This window comes from Amphiura filiformis, chromosome 9, assembly GCF_039555335.1.
Source record: "Amphiura filiformis chromosome 9, Afil_fr2py, whole genome shotgun sequence".
Lineage (NCBI taxonomy): Eukaryota > Metazoa > Echinodermata > Ophiuroidea > Amphilepidida > Amphiuridae > Amphiura > Amphiura filiformis.
The window spans coordinates 59,191,757-59,210,674 of NC_092636.1; the positions used below are offsets into that span (position 1 = coordinate 59,191,757).

Consider the following 18,918-nt stretch of genomic DNA (forward strand, 5'->3'; position numbering starts at 1 on the left):
TTTTTAAATAATGTCTTAATTAAGACATTAAAATATCTTAATTAAGATAATTTTTTTGTCCTACAAACACATCAAATTTGGCCACTGAAAATGATAATATAAGATAAGACAGTATGGCTTTGAATAAAGCATTGGAAGCTATCAGTTTGTTACTGTATTGCCCAAAATGATAGCTAGTGACAAAGAGTCATTTATTGATGGATCACTGCTATATACTACAGGATGTATGTCTAAAAGAAAATCATATTGTACCGTGACGTTATAGCTAAATTCCAATGTGTTAACTGAACACTTTTAATATTTTGACAAGTGCTGTGTTCATAATGCTCATAAATAATACAAATAATAATAACAATAATTACAAGAGAAAGGGACAGATTAAACCACCAATTGTGTGTCAGCGCAATCTCCAGATAAAAAATTGAAATATGCGGACACTTGATATTAACACCACCCCATGTACATGACACCATGGCAATTTTTTTCTTACATGAATGGATGAGTATCTCCTTTTTTTAAACTAAATTTGAATCATTTAATAAGTTTGATCAACACATTAGGTTTTCTACTTACATCTTTGAACAATTTTGAGTACTCATTATTGAGTCTCCTCTTCTCAGTTTTGAGGGAGGCTGTATCATATCCAGCCAGTTGATCTGACACTGATGATATTTTGCCATCTACTTCTTCCACTTCCTTTTGTTTCTTTCGTAACTGAATATTATCGGCCAATTCACGCTCGTGAACCTGAAGACAAATGAACAGAATAGTGAAGATGTTGTCACAATTGTTATGCATTTTTGTTTGTAACACAGGTGTGTGCAAATAGACAAGCAAATATTAGGCTGTTGCCATGGCAAGTTTTTGTGACTGAATTTAATGAAGAAATGTCCTCTTAATGCTTTGCGTTCTAGCCATAGGCTTCAACATAAAAAGCCCAAGTTTTGAGGTATTTTCTCAAAATATCAAGAGCTATCTTAAGAACCACAGAACCAATATTATTAGGCTTGTTTGTCCGCATTTTAATGTATTTTTCATGCTGATTCTAAATATGTGACACGATCTAGTCCATGGGGGCCAAAGGCGGCAAATTTGAAACCGAGATAAAAGTAAAAATGTGGAGTAAAAAACAATAAAATACATAAGAAAATAGACATCAAAAAACTTCATAACTTTAGAACCAAGTATGATAGACCTTTGGTGTTTTCAGTAAATGATAGCCTATTGCATGTATAATGTAATAATTACAGTAACTCAATTTTCAAAAATGCCTCCTTTAGCCCCCATGGACCAGATCGTGTCACATATGGTCATGATAATTTACATTTTCTGAAATCGTCTGCAGTCGACACCCGCATGGAGAGAGCCAAGGTGCAATGACCTTTGAGGGGCTTTTTGAGCAGTCTCTGAAACCTTCCCATATAGATGTGTTAATCTTTTTTCCAACTTGGAGTAAATATTATGAACATTAGAGGAGGGTGTTATTACCACTTTCAAATTACATAAAGATATCCTCAGCTGTCTGAGGCTTTCAATGCCACATGGTATATGAGAACATACTACAATGTTCTGCTGGTGCCTTTGGATCCATATTCTCACCTGTTGTTTGGCTAAGTCTTCATGTATTTGGTTGATGCTGTCTGTTAGCTTCTTTAGTTGTTGTTCATTTCTGTCTAATTGTTTTTGGATGGTAGCAATTTCCTGTTGGCTGTTCTCTAATTTATCTCTATTCCCACCATTCAAATACCTGTAAGACAACATTACAACATATGATAAATGCTTTCACTGCATCCTGCTACAGGCTTATGCACAACATCAAGCGTCTTCACTGTGTGAGCACTGCCCAGATCTTACTATGACTGACTCCCAGCCTCTCAGCAAAAGGCAGCATCAACTTTCTTCCTCAGAAGATTTGCTCTTTGTCCAACACATGAGAAAAGGAGACCAGGGCGACAAAGGACAAGTATTGAAGTCATCTGACTTACACACAGAAGCTGTTGGGGGAAACCAACGATTTACAACCAGATGCTTTAATTGTCTTACTAGCTACATGTATGGTTCATGGTGCTTGGAGAAATTTGTAGTTCCCTGCTCCGCAGTAGAATGAAATTCTATATAGAATATTTTTGTCTTGACTTTTTCCAATAAAGACAAAAGACGAGTGAAAACACAAAACTAATCGTCAAATTAGCCAACACTTAAAACACAAAATTCCCAACATAAAGGGTAATAATGGTCAACCCATCATTCTGAAGGTCTGCTATTCCCCTATACCCAATGGTCTGATAAAATATTTATAGTGACCTTAATTCTCTTTAGCAAAAGCAGATCCTTAGCTTACGTTTGGAATAATGGACCTTCAGCACAACATATGCTGTTCTTACCTGTTGATATCTGCTGTCAATGCTGTAATTTCACTTTTCTTTTCTCTCAGTTTGCTAATCTGTAATTCAAGCAAAGAATAGACACTAGTCACATAGGCAATACACATCTACCAATAGGTTTCTATGGTCTATTCAATATGAAGATGTCAAAATTAAAAGAGGCATTATATTAGGTTTACTGGATGCAGTAATTTCTGTTTCTGAAACTGCTTAGCGCATTGGAGTAACTCGCAAAACAATAATAACCTGGAGTGACAGATGTAACCAGATTATATTGCTGATTACCTACGAAGAGCTGTCAGACCCAGAGTAACTTCAGCATTGCTTCAGCAAGAGGCTTCTGGGTAGCAATTTGAATGAAACACCATTCTTTTTCAAATGAGTTAAATAAAAAATTTAAAAAAAGACTTTGTGGCCTGACTTTTCCTTCCTTTCCTGTTCATTGTTCACAAATGAGGTGTCAAATGACATAAACAAAATGCATATTTTGGGTTTGCATTTTGAACTATGGTGGCTTATAAAACGAGTGGTTACTCTAGGTTTTAGGCGTACATTAACACAATATCAGGGATGCAAGCTGATCTGGGCCAAAAGCCTCCAAAACGGGCTGAAAATAAAGAAAAGTGAGGGATATTTGGACTTCATAAAAGCAGGAATTCCTGCAAAGGCAGGAAAACTTCCATCCCTGCAATATGTTTGTATTTCTTTGAGGGCCACGAAGGAGAAGCAATGCATTGAGTCACTGAACAAGACAATCTAGTTACCAGAAGATATTTGTACCACACAACTTGGACAATTATGAGGGTGGTGCAAGAAATATCCAAGGGCTTACTAAGTAGAGGAATTACAATCCGCAATCATTGATTGGAAGCAAATGACAAAAAAGGCACATTTTTGAAAAGAGTTAGGCAAACAAATGACCATCAAAAGGCAAGATTCTGTTCAGTGGAGTTCAATCCCTAGGGTACATCAGGCCGTTGCAACTCATATACTAGCGCAATACAAAAAGGTGGCGACAGCGTCGGCTTTCCCTGTGTATTACTCTGCGCTTAACGCGGCTGTGTACTCAAGACGTTGTTTCTTTCGCAAAATTGAGCTTTTTTGATATTTGTTACTTTGTTATGTTTTTTATAAATACAAGGAAAGAAAATCCAGATTTATAAACTCCAACTGCGCTATTTTATGGATTTTATTTCACTATTTCATTCGTGTTTGCAATGTGAAAAGAGAGAAAACCTTTGTTGTATCAGCGGGGGTGACACGCGCAAGCAACAACGCATTGTCGCGCTATGTGTCGCGCAATTTGTTAACGCACAGATCGCTACGCATACTGCGACGCTTATCTGCATGCGTGGCGCATCCTTTGGAAACACTAATTTCAAGTGGTCAAATGGCTCCGTTTTAGCTGATAAAATGTGGGTTTTTTCAAGTTTTTTTCCTCGATTTGAATATCAAGTTATGAATGGATTTCGCTCAAACTTCTCAACGGGCTGTGGATTTACCCGATGTTCACATAATATAAGGTAGAAAAACGAAAACTGCCGCATTCTCCTGTGAGATTCGATGAAAGGGCAAAATGTGACCGCTTTAAACTTTAACGGCCATTATTTCAATGTTCATTTTCTCGGTAAAATAACTCAATAAATACAGCATCTATAGGTAAGCAAATATGATCATCGTAAAAAGCATGATCGACTCAAGAAACGGTTTTCTCATTTTTTTATATTTTGATCTATTTCCGATTTTAGGCATCATTTTGTGCAAATAGGCGTTTGTGAATTTTAAAAAGTTCATTTTGATGCCTTATATGGTCAATATCTCAAAAACTAAGGCCAATATCAAAAAAATAAAAAAACGTTTTTGGAATGGAGCCTCAAGATTGAGCTAAAAACAAAATAAAATATTTTGGAAAGAGTGTTTTTTTGTTATGATGTACCTAACAAATATTGCCAAAAACTCACTTTTTGTGATTTTCTTCATAATTGTTGTTTTTACCCCAAATCTGTATTTATATTAAGATTTATTGATGTCTTGCCTTTATAAAAATGTATACTTTTATATGTCTTGGGCGAATAATTACAAAGTTATTGCACTTTTACTACATGCATGTCTGAGAGTACACAGCCACCTTAAATGGCGTCGCCAACAGGCACCAAATTGATTCATGGGCGCCGCCATATTGGAAAAGTAAAGAAAAATGCTGCTGCCACCACGATAGTACTAAAAGCTACGTAAAAAAAATATGCGTAGTGCTGTGGAGACTTATGCTAATTAAAGAAAAATGCTGCTGCCATCTACGTCCACATGTTGCAAGCGTGATGATCGCTGACCTCACATCCACGAGCGGAGTTGCAATTCCATCGCACTGCGTGCTCTATTCTTCTTCCATGGGTATATATCAAAAGCTTACCTGAAATTTGAGTTCCTCCACATCTGCTTCCTTCTGCATCTGAACATCACTCTTTTCTTCCGTCAGTTGAGATAAACGATTCTGTTTGTAAAAACATGAAATTGCACGATTCAAGAAACATAAAAATCCTGACATTTAAGAAATATTCAAATTGGTTTACCTGGAAAAGTACAGGTGTAAAGTAAACAGAATTCATACACTCTGTCTCCCCATCAACTTCTAAGTTATTTCACAGATATATTCAAGTGGAAGAGTCGATAGGTCATATTTCTGCCATAATCTGCTAACTAACTTTGAGATTCATTCACATTTACATGTAGGTGATATAGTCAGGTTTTTTCACGACATATGGTAGACAAACAACTAATAATTGTAATAAGCAATCAGCAGTATAATATAAGCCTCACACAACATTGGTGGGGAGTTAGACATTATTCTTTCCTGGACATTTTACTCACCTGCACAGGTTGCAGCTGATCCTTGGCTTCCTGAAAAGAACAAGAAATTAAACAGCAAATTATTGTACATATTAATTTCACTTTTAAATCTTGACCTTAAACATCAATCTCTTATTTTTAAAAGGGGTTAGCTATAACACTTGGTATGGAATACTTTATTTGCTGACAGTTGATCTTATTTAAATGACCAGAACCACAGGAAAAAAACACATTTCCAGGCAGAAGGTAACAAATTAAAAGCTTTTCAAAAAAGTCACTCTGCCACCTCACTCGTGTTTCCACACCCATGAGGAGGTGAAACTAATTGTGTGTAGGGTTAATTGGTTAGTTTTTTCAATAATTTGGTAGATTAATGTTTCATAAACTCTCTTAATTAGAACCACATAGTCAGTAAAGATGTTAGAAAAATATGTGGAGTGCATAAATATTGTAAATTGCACTAGCAAACAGTTCCATGTATTACGTGCAGTGTGTTTGCTTCTTGCAGGATTGATTATTTTTCTTGAAGTTGGATGCATCGATATTGTTAAATTTTTCTGGCATAAGGGTCAGTCCATGTCGAAACAGATTGAGTGTACACCCACCCTCTTGGATTTTGCTCTCCTTTGGCTCAGGGGTACCTTTCATGGATCCCTAGGTGAGGTCACAAGAAAAAATTCAAATTCCATTTTGTTTATGAATGGCGGGCAATCAAAGTTTGGCGACCTCGACCAAAATTGTGAATTTAAGGGGTCCAAATGACAAAGTGCTCTCTTTGAGGGCACTTTCTTCTTAATTGAATCAGTTGTGATCCTCTTTTTGAATGTGGTCACCCACTGGCTGTGTCTGAAATACCTAATGCCAAAAAGATAGATTTGAATTTAGTTTGGGATTTCAGAGGGGTCAAAATCAGCACTTAGTACTGTTCAATCAAATTATCTTGATTTTGAAGGACCTATGATAATGTCACAGTGCACTTATAGGTCCTAATTATGTTCAGAATGGATTAACCATATGCCAATGTCTATGAGCAATTAAAAAAAGAGAAATTTCTAGACCCCTACAGAATTTTAGGCCACCCCTAAAGTGGTTCAGCCACAAATGGCACTTAAAGTTGGCAAATGTTGACCCCTAATAACTTTAGGTGTACACCAGATATGAATTTCTAGTCTTTTGTATCTGAAAGAATGTAGTTTAATGTTACTAGGAACATAAGATTTGTTTTGTATTTTTGTGTTTTAGTATTAAGTTGGCGCTTTCAAAAATAGTCATTTTTGCCTAACATACCATGCATACAGGATACGGTACAAAATGCCAATTTTAGTATGATATTTTTTATATATATTTTGATCACTTTATAGCCATTTGTATTATTTATCCTGATATTTCAAGTTGCTCTTGAGTCAAGTAATAAGAAAAACTACTTTCTAATCCTCTGTATGGATTTTTAAGGGGTCAAAATGCACTTCCTGGCAACGATGCACATGCAAAGTACAGGTTATGGGAGTCAAATTTTCAGAATGCTCCCAATTATGTCAAGTAATATATCAAATTACTCAGTATGGTCATGAGGATTCCAAAATGTATAGTTTGTTATGTGTCAGACCTTTCAGGAGGGCGCTATGACGAAAAATGTCCATAGGTCAACGACCTTTTGAAAGTATCAAAACACAAAAATACAAAACAAATCTTATGTTCCAAGTAACATTAGACTACATTCTTTCAGATGCAAAAGACTAGAAATTCATATCTGGTGTACACCTAAAGTTGTTAGGTGTCAAAATTTGCCGATTTTAAGCGCCATTTGTGGCTGAACCACTTTAGGGGGCCTAAAATTCTGTAGGGGTCTAGAAATTTCTCTTTTTGAATTGCTCATAGACATTGGCACATGGTTAATCCATTCTGAACATAATTAGGACCTATAAGTGCACTGTGGCATTATCATGGGTCCTTCAAAATCAAAGATAATTTGATTGAACAGTATGAAGTGCTGATTTTGACCCCCCTGAAATCCCAACGAAATTCAAATCAATCTTTTTTGGCATTAGGCATTTCAGACACAGCCAGTGAGTGACCACATTCAAAAAGAGGGTCACAACTGATTTAATTAAGAAGAAAATGCCTCTCAAAGATAGCGCTTTGTCATTTGGACACCTTAAATTCCCAATGTTGGTCAAGGTCGCCAAACTTAGATAGCCCGCCATTCGGAAACGAAATTGAATTTGAATTTTTTTCTTGTGACCTCACCTAGGGGTCCATGAAAGGTACCCCTGAGCCAAAGGAGAGCATAATCCAAGAGGGTGGGTGTACACTCAGTCTGTTTTGACATGGACTGAGCCATAATTTTTAGTATTTGTTTGTTATAAGAAATGCAGAAATTCTTTGTTGTGTATGAAATAGGTTAGTAAATGCATACGTCTTGTTGCTCAAGAAATTAGACACAATAATGCACTTGCGCTGGATGTTGATGAGTGCAATGCATTCCCCACTGCAGGGCTTGTACATTGCAATCATCAAGATATCAGCACAGGTGCATTATTGAGTCAAATTTCTCAAGCAACAAGTGATACACATTTATTAATCTATAATTCCTTTTCAGATTTGTGAAAAGAAAGGTGACACAAACTATTACTTTAAAGTCACTTTCTACAATCAGTATCAGAGTTAGACTGAACCATAACTCAATTGTGACAGGGGTTGACAAGTGACCATGAGTGTACCATCTAATTTTTGGGGTCAAGTGTACAAAAGGTCTCCCTAACCTGTGTTGCCAGTCTCCTGATGATGGTCAAAGTTGTGACTGAAAAATTTGAGGTATGTCTTAATTTTGTGTTGCAATCATAGGTTGACAATAGCAATGCATACAGAATCAGAGTTGCAACAATTATCCATAATGAACACATATAGTTGGCCTTAGTTCACCTTAATTTCTCTTTGGAAAGTCTGGTTAGCCATTTTCAATTCTGCTTGTTGTTCTTGTAATTTCTCTTCTTGCTGGACCATCATGGTCAGTCGTAGCTTCTCACTGGTGATACTATTAATGCTAGCTTGTAAAAGCTGAACCCTCTCTGTCTGCTCCTCTACTTGCAGTTGTTTCTGCTCCAGCTTACGACTCACAAGGTCCCTGCACAAATTGATAGATTCAAAAGGCTGTATCATCCATGTGAGTGCGTACTTATATGCATTTGATGTCATTTTGAGGTTTTAGCTATGTTATTCTTTATACTTGTTTTTCTTATGTAAGCACCTTGGGTTGTGTTTCAATGTAAGGGTACACCATATATATCCCACTTATTATTGTTATTATTATTTGTTCATTATAATTTATTGATACACCATTGGCAGATGGATACCAATTAGCCATGCTAAGGGCCCCAGGAATAGACTGGGCATCCAGGAGTTAACACCCTACTGGGAGAGTGTATTGTGGGATAATAGGGGGAATGTCTATATAGTTCTTTGAGACAGTAGCTTCCACTGTGTGTGATATGTGTGCGATCTAATGCGGTGCATTGCAAAGTGACTGTGCCCTACAGATAGTTCACATTCAATGCGTGGAAGATCAAGGTCATGTATCCCATAGAGGTGTGTGGATTTCAACTGGACTAGCCCAATATAACTGCTACTTACAGGCTAAGTTTCAAACTTTGCATCTCTGAGTTGACCTGTTGAATAGTGCGATTGGCATCTGAAACAAAGAGAAATGCACAGCAATAATTAAATTAAATAAATAAATAATGAAAATACTTTTAAATTAAAACTTCAAGAAAATTTACATGAAATGGCCTTTTCCTGGCAACTTAATTTGCAAATCTAGAAATCCAGAATTTACCAAATGTACACAAACATATACTTAAATTCCTTGAGAATCAAGTGCATGGATTGAGTCACAATAGATTGCAGCCAAAAATTTAAAGCACCCAATTCAATATTTTCTAAATTGGACAATATTTTGACACCCAAAAGGTGAATCATACAACCCAATTGAGCAATTGGGGAAATTTTTATCATGGTTTAAAATTGACAAAAAAATCATTTTTGTCACAACCATCCATTCACCATGGCAACAAGGGAAACCAAAGGAAGCACTGACTGACCTGTTCCAGACAGCTGCTTTGACTGTGTTACAATCTTGCGTTGTAATTCTTTGAGTTCACCCTGGCACCTATCCATCTGCCAAATATCAGGCTTCATATCATTGGCTGTTCTCTCTTCTTCCTGCAAGAAACTCAAGGTGGATTCCTGCTCTGATATCGTCCCTTGGAGTTTATCAATGGATGTGCTGATGGTGACTAGTTTACGCTTGACATCGGGGATCTCACCACTGGAAAGCTTACTCATCTGTCAAGAGAGTGAATTTCAATAGGATTACTTTTATCCATATTCACTATACTTGCAGCATTATAATGCTGTTTGAGAATTTCTGGCCCTCCCAAGTTGCAGCACTGTACTCCATACAAATCTCCAGATATTGGGAAAAAGAAAATTAAAACCAAAATGGAACACACTGTGTGTAGAAATCCAACTGGGACTATCCAACCGCGACTATGCTATGTTGCTATGTATGTGTGGATATGTCCCCACTTCTTTGCTGGAAAAATCATGTGTATGTGTATGTATCTCCATTTAGTATGGAATCGAATATGTGTACTATGCTATAGGGAATCTCACTCCCCATATGTCCCATAGGGGGCTTATATACCCCATAAGAGAATCAGGGATATCACCGTTTGCAGGCGTATCCCCAGTTTATTTTTGATGTAACGCAAATATATCCCTGTTTCACACATTTTACAAACACGTTCATACACATCCTCACACCTACAGCCAGCCATACATACACACACCCCCACATGAGGAATACACCAACACAATATACCCCTTTATGGCTAAAGCCAGGGGGATTAATGGTAGGTACATTGATATTTGTCATTTGAACTACCGTATTCATTCCAATAAGCGCCCATACCCCCAGGGTATTTTCAATTTGCTAAAGGGTACCATTATAATGTTGAAGTGACTGATAGATGTGGTTATAGTGAAATAGCTTGAGAATTTGAAGTCCTGTGTAAACTTGCAATACATTTACTGCATCAGAAAAGCTACTAGAACGTCTTGGGACATGTAGGTAAATAAAAACGTAGGTAAATTTGTCTCTAATAAACGGCCCTTACGAAAAAATTAGGTAAACCAGGTAAAAAATAAGCGCCCACCCAAAATGACTTTGTAAAGAGCCCTGGGCGCTTATTGGAATGAATATGGTACAACAATATCAACCCTAGCCATTAACCTCTAATTTACTTACAGTGTCTTTGATAGGCTTAAGTTCAATAAGCTTATTGAGTTTCTCTCTCTGTTGTCCCAAGGATCTCTCCTTCTCCTGCAGCTTGCTTGGTGCCAGACGCAACTTATCTCGCAACTGAAAGCAATGGAAGAAAAAAGTTACATGTACTCACTCTTGAAGTTTTGGGATTCTTAATTGGATGCAATTACAATTATAAATTACCATGACTTTTTCATGACCTAATTGTAATCACAAAATTCCAGACCAACAGATAACATCAGCATCTAACCACCCTTCATTGAACAAACACTATTTTGTTTTTGCTCTTTGCATGCTCACTTTCTCTTGAACACAGACTCTAACAACACAAAAATCAAAATTCTGTAACATTTGCCAATTTGTAAAAGTAAAGATTAATGACATAGACTCTGTGGACACCCTTGCAATTTGAAACTCCAAAATAAGACACCCAAATGCACATAAGACATTATTGATAACCAGATCTTACCTCTTGCACAAGTTCATCCACCTCTGGCTGCTCATCAAATCCCCTATGACACAAAGGACATGTGGCGTCTTGTCTCTCAAGAGTACGGATGTAACGCTCAAACAGGTGAGTACTGCCAGTGAGGGCGCCTTTCTCACTGAAAACATCAATATGTGAGGTGAATCACAACATTGAAATTGCAATTTAGGCAATACTTTATGAGAAGGGAGGTCATGTTAAAAGAAAAGGAATAAGGTTATTAGGTTTTAAGGTTAATTCTAATTAGGATTATAGGATTAGGTTTCAGGGATACAGTGAGGATTAAGATTAGGGTATGAAAATTAAGTTGCTCTGCATTTTGGATATATTTTGTAAATTTTATTATGAATCCACTGAATTTCTTTTTTTTTTTTTCAATGCTACTATTGGTTATGTGCTACAACATACAAATCTTTATTACCTTTGTAAGTTGTTAATTGACTGCTGTAGATTCTCTACGCTCTCATCTAAATCATCTCCTTCATCGCAAACATCCATCAAGGTCTCTCTGCTGGTGTTCAGTTGGTCTTGCAACTTCCTCAGTTCCTCCCTGTATTATTATGAAATCAGTTTTGAGTCAATGATTAATGTGTTGGTGTTCATGTATGTGATACTGGTACAGGACAGGCTAGTCTAGTGTATTTGTATTTTCCTATAATAACTGTATCTTCTGTTTACCATTACATATGAATCTAACTTGCTTTAATTTATCTTGTACTAAGTGGGTTCTTCAAAACTTCAATAAGTATATAGCCCATGGTCTTAGATTCTGCAGATTAGAACTTTGGGTTTTGAACAATATAGGCCTTCAAGATACAAGGGCATAAAGAAAACTACAAGATTGTTTCCAATATGTAATAAATAATTTATTTCAAGGGCACGTTTTATGGGAAAACCATTTAACAAATCATTTTCTTCCAAGACTTTCAATTTCCTAACTGAACCTACCTTACAGCAACTTTGGTCATCAAGTCAAGTCAAGTAATACTTTATTAGACCCAAAAGGAAAATTTCACTCAAGAGTGCTCATACAGAATAAATTAAGCAAACATAACTATACACATAATTACCACAAAATATCAAAACAGCAGTATAAAAGATGAATCTCTGTCAATTACATGTTACTAAGAACGACGGCCCGTTTGTAGTTAGAGTTATGAAGTCTAATAGCTTGTGGATCCAACTTACATTCTAACAAAAAACTTATGGGAAGAAAGTGCAAGCTGCATCTCCTGTTCCTCTATCTACCAGTAACAAACAGATTTATAGCCTAATACATAAAGAATGTCAGCATCTTTTTCAAGACCACCCTTCACATAGGGCCCAATACTTACTTGCGCATTTTTTGGTTTGCTTTCAGAGTTGAAATCTCTCCTTTGGCTTTATCCAGCTGTCTTTGTACGCCTTGAACTTCTGAATGTTTTTGCCTGAAAATTTGAAGAGAAAAACAATCCAATTATATATCATGTCACATCAATCTGCATCAGCACTATGACAAAGCAAATTCCTTTGATTATTTGATGCTCATAATATCCACAAATTGATTCCGAAGGGTCATATAAGTAATCCCTTCACATTAGGACAAACAAAAGTGACTTGAACATGGACCAGTGACCCATAAGCTTTCTGACAACTCATTACTACATCAAAGCCAGAGCCAGTAACATGATGTAAGTCTCTGACCAGTAACAAGCACCATTTCGTCGTTGGGTAGGAAAAACCTCCTACGTGTCGTTGGCCCCTGAACATGTTTAAAGCAAAACTTGGTATGTAACCTGTTGGCAGTTTTGTTTTGAACATGTTCAGGGGCCAAAAGCACATAGGTGTTTTTTCCTGCCATAAGATGATTTACTTTAATTATTTTGAGATCAAGCCAAGTAAATCAGAGATCTAGAAGAGCAAATTCGGTTTCAACAAAATCATTGAATTGGAAAAAAATGTCATATTTTTCCATGTAACATTTTGAAAATGATCAGGAATAAAAATCACCTGTTGACATGCCTGTGTAAAGATGTTGTCTAATACTTACACTATGAAGTTTGACAAGGTGTCTCTCATCTTCTCTGTTGGGAATTGCCCCATTAGTCTTATTACTTCATCTTCATGTCTACCACAACTGCAAAAAAAGTAACAACTAGACTTAGCTGTGGTCTAAGACCACGAACACAGCCGTGTTGTCATCCCTTAATGACCTTTGACCCCAAAATCTACGAAAACCCCACAGGCATTGCCTTATGTCAATGCATGTGTGCACATATTATCACTCTGCCATGTCATTTGTGTCAGAAGGGACAATTTAAATGTTTTTTGTCAGGGACCGGAAGTGATCCCTTAATGACCTTTGACCCAAATAAAAAAAATACCATATATACATTAGGTAAACATAATTCATGTGTGCACATACTGTCACTCTCCTATGTTTTTCTTAGCTAATAAAATTTTTAAAGGAATTTGGTTTTATACGGAAGTGACCCCTTAATGACCTTTGACCTCAAATCTGTGTATGATTCATAGACACTGGGTAACAGCAATGCATGTGTGCAATTTGCGTCACCGTCCTATGTAATTTGTGGGAGAAGTAGCATTTTGAAGCTATTTCGTTTTATACCGGAAGTGACCCCTTAATGACCTTTGACCCAAATAAAAAAAATACCATATATACATTAGGTAAACATAATTCATGTGTGCACATACTGTCACTCTCCTATGTTTTTCTTAGCTAATAAATTTTTTTAAAGGAATTTGGTTTTATACCGGAAGTGACCCCTTAATGACCTTTGACCTCAAATCTGTGTATGATTTATAGACACTGGGTAATAAAAATGTATGTGTGCAAGTGGCGTTACTGTCCTACGAAATTTGTGGGAGAAGTAGCATTTTGAGTTGAAATCACGTTTTTGACCCCTGTGACCCCTACTTGACCTTTGACCCCACGAATTTCATGTGACATGTAGGAGCATTGATGATTGTGACCAAGTTAGGTCAAAATCGGTGAACGCATGTCAGTGCTAGAGCAAATGTAAAGGTCGACAGAAGAAAGAAAGAAGAAAGAAAGAAGATCCTGTAAGAAAAAAGACACAGCCGTGACTAACGTCACGGCTGTGTAAGTAAAAGTGCATGCAAAGAATGTCTAACTTGGTACTTTGTTGCATTTAAGTTATGAACTTCCAAAACCTCTTTCCAAGCTTCATGGATGAGAATATGATAGAGGGAAGATGTTGAACTGTAAGCCTATAGATAATAACATCACTACTCTTCCCCATCTGAACCCTTAGCTCAGTTGGTAGAGCATCAGTCCAGTGATCAAAGGGACCTAGGTTCAAATCCTGGTTGGTAAGTGAACTTTTTCACTGCTGTCATTCATGTATGTGAAGACTTGTGTTAAAACCATTTCTCATAATTAATATCCCACATATGTGACACGATCTGGTCCATGGAGGCCAAAGCAAGCATTTTTAACAATTGAGTTATTATAATTATTACCTTATACAAACATTAGGTTTTCATATATTGAAAACACCAAAGGTCTAGCATACTTGGTTCTGAAGTTATGAAATTTTGTGATGTCTATTTCTTATGTATTTTGTTGCTTTTTTACTCCCTATTTTTGCCTTTATTTCAATTTCAAATTTGCCGCCTTTGGCCTCCATGGACCATATTGGCCTTTGCCTGGCTTTGGCTAAATGTTATAAATAAATTCCTTACATCTTTCTAATTTGGTCTTCTTTGGAATTCTTCTCTTTCTGCAGCATATCCATCTGTGCCCTGGCTTGAGACTGCATGGACAGCGTTGACATCTCTTTGCTATGAAAAAAGTAAACAAAACCATATACATAATTTATTGTATCCATTAAATTATACAAATTTACATGCATCGAGTAAACATGTTTTCAAACACAATTAGATCATAATCCCATTGTATATTTTTGGCATATTAACATGTTACAACAATACATGTATGTAAATTAGTATGAGATAAGTTCCATCACAAGTTAATAGTATTATGTGAACCACAAGAATTTAACCCGCATAGACCTACTCTCATCAAGAATTGCCATCTGATTTGGGCCAAATAAAAGACTATACAGTCAAGTTAGCTCAATCGATGGTGCAAGAGGTTACAGGTTCAAACCCTGGCGGTGGTTAGTTTGAAATTCCCCTGGACAAGGAACTTACTGCTAATTGTCTTGTTGTAACCCGTACGAAACTTGGGGAGCTGATCCTCGTTGCGATGGTCATTTGTGGAATGTTTAGGGTGTGCGCTCTTGAAGCTGCAAAGTCCCTGTGTTGTTGTTAAATGGTTTATGGAATGATGTGAGACCATAGTGGTCAGCGAAAACCTGTAAAGTGTGCTGAGGCTTGTGGATCAATGTCTAGGTGTTGTGCCTGTGCGATGCGCACTATAAATCACTGCGATTTTTTTAAAAAACATATGCTCCAAATAATTAGTCACTAAATACCACTGCATAGACATTATATTCAATGAAATAAACTTAACAAATTCATGATTCAATAGAATACAACTAAATGGGTTATTTAAGTTGAAATCCATATGACCTTAAGTTTTCACACAGGGAGTGTGAATTTCAAATGGGATTACCTGAATCCTGAATGGGTGACTCATTTGAAATTTACACTCCCTGTGTTGTAGATTTGGGGTCATTTCTTCCATACAGGTTGTAATAATTAATCACCTCAGATGATCTTTGATACCTACTCTCTCAGACCAATAGCATTGCTCTCTGAAAATATTGTATTTATTAAGTATAAATTATATTTTACTGCCCCCCCCCCCCTTGTTTTTATTTTTACCATTGACTTGTTAACAAAATTGGCCATAACTTGAATAATTATGTGTATTATTTTGTGGCGATCAAATTAATGTAATTACTCATAACTATAGACTGGACCATTGCTTCCTTCCTTCCATGCCTACCTGAGTTTCTCCCTTGATGCTTCCTTCTCTTTCTTGTCAGTTTGTAGTTCTTGGATTTCTTCCTTCAATTCATCTACATTTGTGATTGCTTGTACTTGCTCTAAATTCTTCACCTGCAATGAAAAATGAAATCCATTTGTACTTTTTATTCCTGTACTCAATGATTAATGTGCAAAGTGACACCTCCTACTCCACACTCCTGCCTGTGTGTGTTTCTATTGGGTTCACTTTCTGAATATGTAATATCAAACTTGGTTATATACAAACACATGATATCAATGCCAAAATATTTATTCCAGACTGACACGAAACACATCCAATGTTTTGTAAGAGCACATACAGACGCTTCTCATGCCAAGGCCCACAAAAATAAATATTATGTCTCAAAGTTACCATGCACATTTGTTTTGCAGTGTGCATCTGTCTCAGAATATTGGTCAATAAATTTTCCCCCATTTTTTCATTTTTACAAAATATTGGTAAAAATATGGTTTAAAAACATTTGTTGGAAGAATTGTGTAATTAAAACTTTAAATTAGTGACAATAATACATTATGTGTGTAAGAATGTCAATTTGGAAAGTTACAAGATTCTCAAACTTATTATGAGTTTGAGTCGGCAAAAAAAGGCTAACCAGCATTCCGCATTGGTGTTAAAATTCCTCCTCATGCCTTGAGACAGTCTATTTCATTTTGGTCTAATGACCATCCACGGACCACCAATTAATTATCATGATGGCAGATGTGTAATACAATATCATGGGATAATTTTAAAGAAAATATACCTCAATAAAAATTTCTCAAACTTGGCCTTCTAGACATGGTTCGCACTAGGGTTTGAAAGTAAGGGTTTTTTTTAACCCCTTAACCCCCTCTAACTATAGTCGCAACTCACAGATACATGTGTTATTGTTGTATTTCACACACATGGTAAATTGGCATTCTGCGCCGTAGATGAATGATGATATCACAAAGGTCATTAGGTCACGTTACGTTGGTGATCGCCGATTTTTACCGCACAGGAATTGTAGTAGTATTGGGGTACCATTTTAAGTCCACGTTTCGTGGGGAAGAAAACTTGAGTTTTGAGCTTTTACGCAAGATTGATCATTTTTTAATAAGTTTGTATATGAAACCCGGAAGAAATCATGCAAAATGGAAGTGAATAGGGATGCTGAATAACAAGTATTAGAAGGAGCCTACTTTATGTAACTTATTTTTATGCCAGTCCACATATCAGGCATATTATGTAACGAAAAATTGGCGATCGAAGTGACAAAAATCCTGAAGTTGCGTGCATGAAACCCCTTTGCTTCATCAAAAGGCAAATTTCATGCGCCAAATCATGCAGAACGCAAGTTTGTGCAAACCCTGCTTCTGAGTATAAGAATGAACTTGGAAAATACTGCAAGCAATTGAAAAATCCTGAAAGCGTGTGAAATTTGACAAAAATCTCACAAAATTTGACCCAAAACTGTATGCAGGGTTTGAACCTAAAACTTCTCATGCCTGGTAGTTATGTAAGTTAGACAATATTAACAAAATGTATTGAAGAAATGAAACTTATATATACACACACGTAATTGTCTAATTAAACCTCTAGACCACACTACAAATAACATATTTAGAATGCATGTTACCTCATTTTTGAGATCTTCCTCCAGTTCAGGTAGCCTTTGTGCTGTGGCGTCCATTTTGCTTAAATCATCTGCAATCCTCTTCAAATCACTCTTGTTTCGTTTCTGTTGCATGAAAAAAAAATGGAATACAATTTCTGCATTTCATATTGCATGTTAAATTGAAAAGACTTAAGCTAAAGTTTCCCATATTTTTAGTGTCAAGATGAGCAGCAATTTTCATAAAATACTGTAATCACCACTGTTGTGTTTTGTTTTTGTTTTTCAGTTGGAAATAACTGAAAGGGGTTGTGATTATGATTGGATGCATCAGAATCAAATTTTTTTTTTAAACCGCAGTAATTTATAGTGCGCTACGCACAGGCACAACACCTAGACGTTGATCCACAAGCCTCAGCACACTTTACAGGTTGTCGCTGACCACTACGGCCCCACATCATTCCATAAACCATTACACAACAAATCAGGGACTTTGCTGCTACAAGAGCACACACCCTAGACATTCCACCAGTAACCATCGCAACCAGGATCAGCTCCCCGAGTTTTGTACAGGTTACAACAAGACAATTAGCAGTAAGTTCCTTGTCCAAGGGAATTTCAAGCTAACTCAATTTTTCACGAGAGCATAGTAGGCAATGCCAGGGTTCGAACCCGCAACCTCTCGCACCATAGTCACACGCCTTAACGATGAGCTAACTTGACTGCTTTTCTGGCTTGGAGATATTTTCAAAGGTATACACTGATTTACAGATGTTTACGTAACAAATAAAGCATAGAGATGCTCAATTGCAAAATTACACCCTTCTTCAATGTTCCATCAACTATGATACTGCCATTAAATGAATAATCTATGTATCTTCCTTGTCTTAAAAGAAACATGCCTATTATATTTTCATCTTACCATGCTGTCATTCTTCATCTGTATAGTAGTCTGCAGCTTGGTGTTTTCATTTCGTAATCCTTGGATTTGTTTCTCTAATGCAGACTCCTGTTCTTCATATTTTCCCTGTAAATTTATGACATACACTATATGTTCAGTTCATGGTTCCCATTAAGGTGTGTCCATACGTTCAGGATGCATTTTATTCATGCATAATACACAATTCAACCATCCATAAAGTTTTGTGCACCCATGTAGATGCACAAAATTGCTAACTTGTGTAAAAATAGGGTGGTTCCCATTCATTTTTATATAGGATATTACATTTAAGCACACCTGTATGTGAGTTTCTGACCAAATTGACCTCATATTTGAGCATTTTAGCCCAAAAGTGCATGAATCTCCACGTTTGTACCATGTTTCAT

The 18,918-nt window shown here is 36.5% G+C and overlaps 1 protein-coding gene across 1 annotated transcript in view; it reads right to left on the minus strand.

Annotated features, from left to right (window-relative positions):
* Nucleotides 1–18,918, minus strand: part of LOC140161225 (DNA repair protein RAD50.L-like) — a 57,386-nt gene that overhangs the window by 13,464 nt on the left and 25,004 nt on the right. Inside the window, exons 18-34 of the mRNA XM_072184674.1 lie at nucleotides 18,515–18,619; nucleotides 17,617–17,718; nucleotides 15,978–16,090; nucleotides 14,747–14,845; nucleotides 13,071–13,157; nucleotides 12,376–12,468; nucleotides 11,463–11,591; nucleotides 11,024–11,159; nucleotides 10,537–10,650; nucleotides 9,329–9,572; nucleotides 8,862–8,919; nucleotides 8,154–8,355; nucleotides 5,253–5,282; nucleotides 4,795–4,875; nucleotides 2,385–2,443; nucleotides 1,600–1,747; nucleotides 574–747 (exon numbers count right to left, since the gene is read on the minus strand). Coding sequence (XP_072040775.1) covers nucleotides 574–747; nucleotides 1,600–1,747; nucleotides 2,385–2,443; nucleotides 4,795–4,875; nucleotides 5,253–5,282; nucleotides 8,154–8,355; nucleotides 8,862–8,919; nucleotides 9,329–9,572; nucleotides 10,537–10,650; nucleotides 11,024–11,159; nucleotides 11,463–11,591; nucleotides 12,376–12,468; nucleotides 13,071–13,157; nucleotides 14,747–14,845; nucleotides 15,978–16,090; nucleotides 17,617–17,718; nucleotides 18,515–18,619 — 1,974 coding nt within the window. The remainder of the gene's footprint in view (nucleotides 1–573; nucleotides 748–1,599; nucleotides 1,748–2,384; nucleotides 2,444–4,794; nucleotides 4,876–5,252; nucleotides 5,283–8,153; nucleotides 8,356–8,861; nucleotides 8,920–9,328; nucleotides 9,573–10,536; nucleotides 10,651–11,023; nucleotides 11,160–11,462; nucleotides 11,592–12,375; nucleotides 12,469–13,070; nucleotides 13,158–14,746; nucleotides 14,846–15,977; nucleotides 16,091–17,616; nucleotides 17,719–18,514; nucleotides 18,620–18,918) is intronic.